This window comes from Citrus clementina, unplaced genomic scaffold (assembly GCF_000493195.1).
Source record: "Citrus clementina cultivar Clemenules unplaced genomic scaffold, Citrus_clementina_v1.0 scaffold_4, whole genome shotgun sequence".
Taxonomy (NCBI): Eukaryota; Viridiplantae; Streptophyta; class Magnoliopsida; order Sapindales; family Rutaceae; genus Citrus; species Citrus x clementina.
Window position 1 is genome coordinate 10,723,349 of NW_006262274.1, and position 11,376 is coordinate 10,734,724.

At 32.7% G+C, this 11,376-nt stretch overlaps 2 protein-coding genes across 3 annotated transcripts in view; both read left to right on the forward strand.

Annotated features, from left to right (window-relative positions):
- The window catches only part of LOC18044881 (MND1-interacting protein 1), a 9,750-nt gene extending 7,776 nt beyond the window's left edge, over window positions 1–1,974 (forward strand). Inside the window, exon 5 of the transcript XR_002905959.1 lies at window positions 1,605–1,974. The gene's annotated coding sequence lies outside the window, so the exon portion shown is untranslated. The remainder of the gene's footprint in view (window positions 1–1,604) is intronic.
- A 3,049-nt stretch (window positions 1,975–5,023) lies between these two features.
- LOC18044883 (aluminum-activated malate transporter 12) lies at window positions 5,024–7,532 on the forward strand. 2 transcript variants are annotated; one of them, XM_006436683.2, is made up of 4 exons: window positions 5,024–5,522; window positions 5,628–6,037; window positions 6,131–6,274; window positions 6,882–7,532. In XM_006436683.2, the coding sequence occupies exons 1-4, from the start codon at window positions 5,072–5,074 to the stop codon at window positions 7,500–7,502; spliced, it is 1,626 nt and encodes a 541-aa protein (XP_006436746.1). In that variant the 5' UTR covers window positions 5,024–5,071; the 3' UTR covers window positions 7,503–7,532. The 2 variants fall into 2 exon arrangements, with proteins under 2 accessions (XP_006436746.1, XP_024042156.1); XM_024186388.1 differs by having other exon boundaries at window positions 5,628–5,938.
- The last annotated feature ends 3,844 nt before the right edge of the window (window positions 7,533–11,376 follow it).

Below are 11,376 nucleotides of genomic sequence, written 5' to 3' on the forward strand. Positions count from 1 at the left end.
TAGAGCAACGTGGTGACATTATTCTGCTAGGGGGTTATTGAGTATTTTGAAAACAATATAAGATAAGTAGTGTATATTGATTTCAATAGAAAAAAGCTGGCAATCTCCTATTTTGTTATTTGGGATGGGTTGGGTAATATGAGTTCATTAACATGAACCGAACCTGACTTCATCATTAATCAAATTGAAAAAAATTGACCCAACAACTTATATAAATTTAATTAGGTTTAATTGAATTAAATTGGGTTCATTGAATTAAACTGGGTGTAATATTGTAAAATCATTCTGCTAGGGGGTTATTGACTATTTTGAAAACAGAATAGGATAAGTCGCTTATATTAATTTCAATAGAAAAAAATTGACAATATCCTATTTTATTATTTGGGATGGTTTGGGTAATATGAGTTTAACATGAACCTACCCCAGCTTAATCATTAATCAGATTGAAAAAAATTGACCCAACAACCTATATAAATTTAATTAGGTTTAATTGAATTAAATTGGGTTCATTGAGTTAAACTGGGTGTATGCACCCCTAGTCTCTTGTTCATCAAACAACAATCGTTGTCCAAGCATTGATGGCAAAATAAGTCAACATAAATTTAGAGATTATAATTTTCTATTTGTAAAGGATAATGGCACTAACTTTTATGACAGTAGCTTTTTGCACTTGGGCGTGGGTTCTATTATAATTTTTTTTTATACTTTATTTAATCCTTGGTGAAAAACTATTTCTTATATGACGTTTTAATATAAAAATAAGAGAAAATGATACTTATACCTCCAAATTTGGATGAATAGTCATAAAAGCTCTAAATTTTCAATAAGAGACACTAAAATCTCATTTTCACCATAATATTCATTGACTAAAAATCCAAAACAATTTGACCTCAAAATTTTATAATAAATAGAAATATGGCATTAAAATAAAATGTAATAATATCTAAATTTTAGAATAATTTTAATATTTAAAAAGTATTATTATGTTTTACAATCTATTAGATGTATTTTATTATGTGTAATGTAATAATGTTAAAATAAATAAATTAAAAATAAAATTATTTTGAATATTATCTAAAAAATAATTTTAATCCTATTAATAGGGAGATATTTTGTTAATTGCAAGATCTATTTAACCTAAAAATTTATTTAAAATCTTTATAATAAATACAAATATATTTTTAAAATAAATGCAATAATTTAAAATTTTTAATATTATTTTAAATGTTAAAAATAATTTAATATTATAATCTAATAGATAGATTATGTTATTTATACTAAATTTGTATTAATTAAAAAACTTTAAAGTGAAATTGCTAATCACTATATTTTAAGAGTATTATGATAAAAAAAGAATTTTGGTATCCCTTTTCGAAAATTTGAAGGTTTTTGTGATTATTTCCTCAAATCTTGAGATTGTAGGAATTCTTTTCTCTAAAAATAATTTAGTTTAATTTTAATACGCGTTTACCTAAGATAATTAATTTACATGTTAAAAGGTCACATTTACCCATTATCGACTCCAATTTAAGGGGCTTGAGTTTTGAAAGGGTCATATTTCTTCATTTTCTTAATAATAAATGAGAATTCATCTTGTGGAGAAGAAAAAGCAATTAGCAAGCATCGGACTCGCCCCAATACCAGCGAAAAAGTGACTTCAGAAGATCAAATTGAAGATGAATCAAATATCTCCTGACATTGACTTAAAGCGACAAGTGGCAACTGGCGAAGCATTTTTCCCATGCAAGAAGAAACTAAAAGTGGGTGACATTGACAATTGGCCAAACCTAGGCTGCAGATTTTCATTGAGAAGTTGAGAATGCACGAGAAGAAGTGAATGAATGAATTGCCCAATTTGAGTTTTTGAGGATTCACAAAAGTCAATCACAGCTGTTTGAGATCCACACTTGTTACTAGAAACGAAATATCGATCACTTAAATTAGGGGTAATTTTTAAAAACCTCCCCTGAGGTTTGAGTTTGTTGCAAGTAGATGGCGAGAATTGATTTATTTGTAAAAAATCTCATACTGTCAGTTAATTTTAACATTGACCATTAGTTGACTGTGTAAAGATAATATTACCCTTAACAATAGTTTGTAGACAGAAATAACTAAAAAAAAACTAAAATTGTTAGCTATTTTATTCTCTTTAAATTATTGATATTTTCTTAAAGTTCCTACAAAAAAGATAAAATTAAAAACTTGAAAAATCCTCTTTAAATTATTGATATTTCCTTAAAGTTTCTACAAGAAAGATAAAATTAAAAACTTGAAAAAGAAATAGTCATAATCTTTACCTATGATATTGTAAATTTTTGGAATTGACAAGGATAAAATTATTAAAAAATAGGGTTTGTGCTTTTCGCCCCAACAATTTTAGTTTTTTTTTTTAGTTATGTCAGTCTACAAACTATTGTTAAGGGCAATATTGTCTTTGCATGGTCAACTAACGGTTAATGTTAAAATTAACTGACGGTAGGAGATTTTTTACAAATAAATAAATTTTTACCATCTACTTGCAACAAGCCCAAACCTCAGGGGAGGTTTTTAAAAATTACCCCTTGAATTAGGTTAAAGAAAATATTTTAATAATAGTGGCAATAACAAGCGTTGGATTCAGATTGCAGCTTCCCCTTTTGGGCAAGTTGCTAAATTACTTCATTAATATAACTAATAGCTGTACTGCAACCCAAACCCGTGAGCCTCTAGCTGTACTGCACTTTTGGATGATCATTTTGGTCAAACGACGGTTCACGGTTGATCCAACCCAACTACAATTTTGTGTGCTGTGCCTATGCTTGTTGATAGCCTGAGACTGAGTTAATTGCTCGACCAACAAATGGTGCATTTGAAATTGGACCGAAGTCTCTTTTATGAGGATATACGGTACGTACGTTTTTCATATCAATGGCTTTTGAGCCAAAATCAAATTAATTTTTAAACCCTGCAAGTACCACGGCACCCTCGTTGCACCGTCTAGTCTTAATTGTCCTTTGCCCCTCTATCTAGCTAATGGAGTAAATACTCATTATTGCAATTTAAGCACTAAAAATACAACTTCTTATAATTTTGAAGGAATAAAAGAAATTAATTCATGTGAGATATTATAGATATAATGTTCTTACATCCATATATTTGGCTTAATTTGTTTAAGTGCAATGGTAGAGGAGTTTACGTACCCTAATATATATGAATAGAGAGAGGGGAACGATTTGGTACTTATAGAGAAAATTTATAAACTCAAAATAAAATCCTAATACATGTATGTATATTGTTGCTCATGCCCGATAAATAGGGACACATGGAACCAAACAATATAATTTATTTACTTAGTTTTCAATGAAAAAATATGGTTACGTCTCATCCATGGATGCTATTTTATTAATTTTAATTGTATTATAGAGTGACTGCTACTTTCATTATCAAACTGTTATTAACACCAATGGGCCTTTGGTACAGTGGGAGAACCCTTGCACTTACAATGTTGAGAGCAAGGGTTCGAGCCTCCATAAAAGTATTATGAGAGTTAGTTTCAGTTCTCTCTCGATTATCAAATAATTAAGTGGAGCCAGTATATTCCTCACGAAATGTGAGTGAAGTAGACACCCCTCGAATATTATGGAGGATTTAAATAATTTGGGCCACGCTTCAGAGGAGTACATGCCACGATGAAGGTCTCAGTTGTATAATCTGTTTGTAAATATTAATTGTAATATCTGATGTAATATTAATAACAGTCTTGTATAACAGTATTAAAAAAAAATCAAACTGTTATTAACAATATGCATTATTTTATTTTTATTTTTTAATCATCTTTAAAATAGTATAAGAATCTTTTTTTAATATATATATATATATTTATATTTATCATCAATTCTTGCATATATATCTTCTTTTACTTTTTTTTTTATAATGAGAAAATTTTGTTAAAACAAGAGATATATTACTACAGAACGTTGGCATTGAATGTCGGTTTGTCTTGAAATGGAATTGGCACATAGTCTGGCAACGTTGGCACTTACATACCATGCCACATGGTTAGAGAAATCTGGAGAATGTTCCATAAGTTTTAAGGGTAAATTTTGGATTATTTCTCTTGTAAATTGATTATTTTTAAATTACTCCTTTACTTTTGAAAATATCAAAATTTTTAATTTTTATTTAAAAGATAACAAAAAAAAAGTGTTCGTTGATGATTTTTTTTTTGTGGTCTTCATGTTAAAATTGAGGGATAACTTGAGGTTTTCAAAAATAAGTTGGTGATTTAAAAATAATCAATTTCCAAGTGGGTATTTTGAAATTAACCCTATGTTTAATGAAATTCCATTTAATAGAATTTGAAATAAAAAATAAATAAAAATCTAGATCTCAAGGGAATTCTCTTTTATTTTTTTAGAAGAGAATTCAAAATAATACATTTATAAATATTTTTATAAATATAGATATCACACTTATTACTTACCTATTTTTGTTTTTCCTCATTTTGGTAATAATTAATTTAGGCAGCTGCTAAGTTACATTAAGTTACAACTGACCTAAAATTAGTTCTTTCCAACCTCTAAATTGTTTGAATAGCAACAATTTAGAGGCTCAAAGAAACTATTTTTAGGTTGTTGTATGTTACATTAATGTAACATAGTAAGACCCATTTATTTATTAATTGCAGCTATATAAAATATCAATGTTTCAAAAATGTAAGAGTTAAAATATGTACTTAAAGCAGCTGGAAGCTAAACCCTAGAAGAAATTCAACTACTCCTTTGAGTTTCTCTTCTTAAAGGTATGTTTTGCCTACCCATGATCCTATTAAATGGGAGTCCCCACTTTGGTAGGTTATAGATATTACAATCACACGTTCATCAATATTTTCTTCTTTCATGTTGACTCTCAAGCCCTTGTGAAAGCAACTCACCCTTCAATTATTTGTGCGCTTTATAATGCAATGCATGTGAATACAGGTACCTTCTCTCGCTCTCGCTCTCTCTTCTCTTCTCCATATAAAGTAAGACAACTGATTCTTTTAGAAACTTGGGGTTCTTCTAATATACCAAAGTAACCCCAATTGTACGAAATGGCTAGGAAGGTTCATGTGGGCATTGAAATGGCCATGAGTGGTGATCAAGGTGTTTCTAGAAAAAGCAGCAGCAAGGAGAAGTTGAAGAAGCACATGAATGTTATTGGTGAGAAAGCAAGAAGATTTCCCAATTTGTTATGGAAGGTTGGTCGAGAAGATCCAAGACGAGTGATTCATGCATTCAAAGTTGGCTTATCGCTAACACTTGTTTCACTCTTGTATCTGATGGGGCCTTTGTTCAAAGGCATTGGAGAGAATGCCATTTGGGCTGTCATGACCGTCGTTGTCGTCCTTGAGTTCACCGCCGGTGCCACTTTTTGCAAAGGACTCAATAGAGGATTAGGGACTCTCTTAGCTGGATCATTGGCATTTCTCTTCGAGTACATCGCCAATGAATCCGGTCACATTTTTCGAGCCGTCTTCATCGGATCTGCGGTTTTTCTTGTTGGTAACTCTATAATCACGAACTCTTTTTACAAACTATTTTTGTACAAATTGATGATGTGGCATAATTTTATTAATATGATTTTGAAATTTGTTGACATTCATGCAGGAGCTGCGGCAACATACATGAGGTTCATTCCCTACATAAAGAAGAATTATGATTATGGTGTTGTGATATTCCTTTTGACATTCAATTTGATCACGGTGTCAAGCTACCGCGCTGAGAATGTATTGAGGATTGCTCATGACAGGTTTTACACAATTGCCATCGGATGTGGCATTTGCCTTTTCATGAGTCTTATCATATTTCCAAATTGGTCAGGAGAGGACCTTCATAATTCCACCGTCGCCAAATTTGAAGGTCTAGCCAAATCAATTGAAGCTTGTGTCAATGAATATTTCAATGATAGTGCTGAGGAGGTAAAAATAAATTTAATGGATAAACCATCGGATGATGAAGATCCCATTTACAAAGGTTACAAGGCTGTTTTGGACTCGAAATCTATTGATGAAACTCTTGTGAGTTTTTTTTTTTTTTTTTTAATAATTACATTATCTAATAAAATTTTTTTATTTTGTATGCTTTGATACCTATTTAATTTGGTATAACAGGCATTATATGCGAGCTGGGAGCCGAGGCACTCAAGGCATTGTTACAGATTCCCATGGCAGCAATATGTAAAACTGGGAGCCATTCTTCGCCAATTTGGATATACTGTTGTTGCTCTTCATGGTTGTTTGCTTACTGAAATTCAGGTAATTAATTAATAAATTAATGTTTGAATAGCGAAAATTCAGTATTATTGTATTGATCGGGGCAAATTTTTGGGAACCATGTAAGACAAAACAACTTAATTAATGCAATCATGCTATAAGTAGATGCTTGAGGAAAACTTTCCTGTTTGCATGGTGCTATTCATTAGTTCCAATATAAAGTATACATTAATGCATATATCAGAACTTTCTTGACGCTTATTTGAGAAAAAAAAAAAAAACACTTCTTTCATTCTTCAACAGTCTGAGCCCATGTTCTATCTCATTGCTACACATGATATATGCTTGATTCTCTATGTATATGTAATTAAGAAGTGATTGTCATTTAAACACTGTCTTCCCCAACTTCTTATTAGTAATATGGCATAAAACATATGGCTTAATTGACGTTTAAGCTATGATGAATAATGTCACTTTTCTTCTCAAAGTACAATCGACGCATGTTCATGATTTCTATTTTACAAAGTTAATTAACGTTATTATAAACTATAAGCATTGAAAACTTTGGACGTTATTATTATTATTATTTCCACCTATCGGAAATTACATATGTAATGCTTTTGTTGAATTTTGTGTTCGTTAATTTTAGACCCCAAGATCAGTTAGAGCCCTGTTCAAAGATCCATGCATTCGCCTTGCAAATGAAGTATCAAAAGCACTAATGGAGCTGGCCAACAGCATCAAAAGTCGCCGGCACTGCTCGCCGGAAGTACTCTCCGATCACCTCCATGAAGCCCTACAAGACCTGAACACGGCCATAAAGTCCCAACCAAGGCTCTTCCTAGGGTCCAACAGCAGCCAATCCTCCAACTTGCTTGCCCTTGCAGCTGCACATGCAAGGCAGCAAAAGGAACATGGGGTATCACTGTCAAGTTTCAAAACGGATACTAGTGCATTGCTCGAATGGAAAAGCAAAAGGGCATCATCCGAGCGATCGAAAGAAGCCGAACGGAAAGTGCTGAGGCCACAGTTGAGTAAAATTGCAATAACAGGTCTTGAGTTCTCAGAAGCACTTCCATTTGCTGCTTTTGCTTCTTTGCTAGTGGAGATTGTGGCAAGGCTTGATAACGTGATTGAGGAAGTTGAAGAACTGGGGAGAATTGCTTGTTTCAAAGAGTTTAATCCTGGGGATGATCAGATCATTGTGACTTGTGACAAAACTCCAGTGGATGTTACTCAGAATCATTTGCCTTCCCATCCTGCAGATTAATCGTTAGTTCTATGATGTTAAAGATATGTTATTAGGTCACTTATGTTAGATATATTTTCCATTTGATTATTAAATTTACTTGTATTTTTGTTACAATGATTATTTTGATTCATATGTGGGGATCAGATTAATTGATTTAGGCTTGCAGTTTTAAAGTTTCAATAAAACTGTAAAATCTAGAGAAAGAGAATTGAGACAAAGGACTATTGTACGGTCTTCCATAGATTGAAGACTCAAGAAACTATATTATTCAAAGATGGATTAGAAAGAAAGACAAGTGCACAAAATAGGAAAATTACAATATATACATAAACAGACAATGTCAAAGAAGAAATTGAATCCTATGATTATGATAAGATAATTGAGTATAAGATAATTGCTATCACGCCTAACTTGCCAATATGTCGATGAAAGGGATCTTGTCCAAGTTGTTTTGTAAAGATGTCTGCAATTTGCAATGATGTCCTTATAAAATAAGGAAGAATCAATCGAGATTGGATCTTGTCAAGAATAGAATGACAATCCAGCTCTATGTGTTTAGTCCGTTCATGAAAGACAAGATTTTCGGCAATATGTATAGTAGCTTGATCATCATAAAGGACTGTCATTGGCTCTGGATAAGGAAAACCAAGATCACGAAATAAAAACTTAAGCCACTGCAGCTTACAGGTTAGTGTCAATATTCTGCCTCTGCTGAAGAACGAGATACCACAAATTGCTTATTGGTCTTCCAGGAGATTGGATTGGAACCAAGAATAGTACAATAAATAGCAATGAATTGATACGTAGTTGGACAGCCATGAATATATAAATTGCATGAAGAAGATAGAAGAACTCCTTTGCCTGGAGATCCCTTCAAATATCGTAAAAGTCTCAAAGCTACATCCATATGACTAGACCGTGGTTCGTGCATAAACTGGCTCATTATATTTATAGTATAAACAATATCAGGCCTTGTGATGGTGAGATAAATGAGTCTACTAGTCAACCTTGTATATCGTGAAGGCTTAGGCAATAGAACACCATTAGTTGGCTTAAGGCGAAGTTTTTGCTCCATAGGAAAAGCTAAAACTCATACTTCATGCTCATGTCTCGTAAAATGTCTAAGGTATATTTCCTTTGATATAAAAAGATCCCATGCCTAGAATGCGCCACTTCAATCCCAAGAAAATACTTAAGCCTCCCTGAATCTTTGATTTAAAAAAAAAATAAAAATCTTGGCTAGAAAAGTCTCCAAGTCCATAATGGCAGAATTATCATTACCAGCAATTATGATATCATCAATGTACACCAGAATAAAGGTAGAAGAGTTACCTTATATCTTGGTAAAAAGTGAGTAGTCTGCCTTAGACGGAGAAAAACCAGTTGCTTGAACTGTGGATGAGAATTTAGCAAACCAATTCCGTGATGCTTACTTTAAACCGTACAAGAACTTCTTTAATTTACAAACAAGCAGCTCCCCCTGTCGAAAAAATCCCAGTGTCAATGTCATGTAAACATCTTCATCAAGATCTCCATGTAGAAATGCATAAGTTGATGTAAAAACCACCCTTTAACTGCAGCCAAAGACAATAAAGCATGAATAGTGACTAATTTTTCCACAGATGCAAATGTAGCATGATAATCTAGTCCCTCAGTTTGGGTGTAACCCTTTGCCACGAGAGGTGTCTTAAACATTCTATGCTTCCATCGAATTTGAATTTTATCTTGTACACCCATTTACATCTAATAGGCTTTTTGCTTTCTAGAAGTTTAATTAGTCTAAGTATTGTTTTTCTCCAATGCATTGATTTCAACAGCCATCGCTTCACACCACTCAGCAATTTTCACAGCTTAGCTAAATCCATTTGGTTTACTTGTGGAAGATATGGCTGAAAGAAAAGATTTGTGTGCAGCCAAAAAAAAAAAAAAAAAAAAATTATCAAGGATATGGCTTACCTATTTGCTCATGGGAAGAAATGGCTTCCCATGAACGTTGTCAATATGATTTTCGCCCTCCAACTTACATTCAAGATTATCATATAGCCTAAAAAGACGAGCATCTGTTTAGGCTATCTGGATATGCAATAAAGATTCCAACTTTGCCCTCTTGGTCAAATTTATTTTTGATTCTATGATTATGAGCAAAGCATATACCCCCAAAAATACGAAGGTGAGAATAATTTGGTTTGCATTTGAAAAGTATTTCATGAAGGGATTTATTTGACCGCAATGGTGTTGGCATCTTATTAATGAGATATGTAGTTATAAGAACGCACTTCCCTCAAAATGTTATTGGTAAATTTGCTTGGAATCATAGTGCACGAGCAACTTCAAAAAGATGCCAATACTTTTGCACGCCACTTCATTTTGTTGGGGTGTGACCACATAGCTACGTTCATGTATAATGCCATGCATCTGATAGATATCAGATTGCACTCCTTAGAAAGGAATTCAGTACCATTGTCAGTTCTAATTTCTTGAATTTTTGAATCAAATTAGGTTTTAAGAAGAGCAAACAGTGATTTCAAATGAATTGTCATTTCAGCTTTAGAATGCATGAGAAATAATCAAGTACAATGAGAAAAATCGTCGACAATAGCTAAAAAATAATATGCTATAGAAATTGAAGGCTGATAAAGAAGAGCCCAAGTATCACAATGAATTAACTGAAGAGGTTTATTGTGCAAATAACACTAAATGGAAAAGAAAATGAGTTTGTTTTGCCGGGGGACGAACATCACAAACATAATCATGCACACTAGAAGTAGATGAATAATGTTTAGCTAAAGTTTGCAAATGGTTTAAAGATGGATGCCCAAGTCGCCAATGCCAAAGATTGAAATTTAGTAAGGTGGTGGTAGTGAGTAAAGCTGTTGGATGCTGAAATTAATAGAGTCTATCTTGAACTTTACCACTCCAATCTTTTTCGCATTTAAGTCCTAAAAAACACAATGATAAGAGAACTGAGCAGAAGTGGAATTTAGTTAATTGACTGACAGATAAAAGATTTGATTTAAAGAATGAGATATAAAAGATATTATCCAATTTAAAATTCAAAGAAAAATGACAGTTCCAACATGTGTAATAGAAACAATGGTACGTACCATATGGTAACTGTACTGTAGGACACTCTGGATGTGAATTATAAGAAGAGAAAAAAATTTGAAAAAACCTAAAGAGGAGAACATATGGTTCGTGGCACCTGTGTCGATAATCCAAGTGGCAAGGGAAGGGGTAGAAAGTGTTACCTGCTAGATTTGCTGTTGAATTCAGATTACATATAAGAGGTGCCTGAAATATTTTTTCAGTTACAAGTGTGGCGATCGCTGCTTTTCATTTATTAAACTCATATTGATTTGACTGAGATGGCTTATTTTTGGTACGGTCTTCTTTACCACAATGTTCTTAAATTGGCTAATTCTGACTGTTCTTGCAATCATTATAGTTACCGTCAAATTGATGACCTTTGCTATAAGTCTTGTTTTGAGTGGCAAGTGCGACACCTTCAGGTAAAAAGTGAGACACATGAATTTCTTGTTGTTTCTCTTCTTAGCGCACTAAAGAATTGTTGAAAAAAATAGCAAAACATGCTATTTTGAGAGCACATTTAGAGTGGGTCCCACTTAACGAAAGTGAAAAATATTGTGAGGTTCGGATTCTACTCCGTTGATACTTCAATAGTATAATTTTATTTTCTCAAAATGGTACTTGGGTTAATGAGAAATTGTCTCTGATACCGTTGATGATATTCTGTATGTCCCTGTTGCTACACCATTTGTTGTGAAGGAACCAGCCTCTATGGCAATTCCTGTCAATCATGCGGAAAGACCTGAAAAATTCAATGCCCAGAATTGCAAACGGTGGCAGCAAAAGATGTTCTTTTACTTGACCA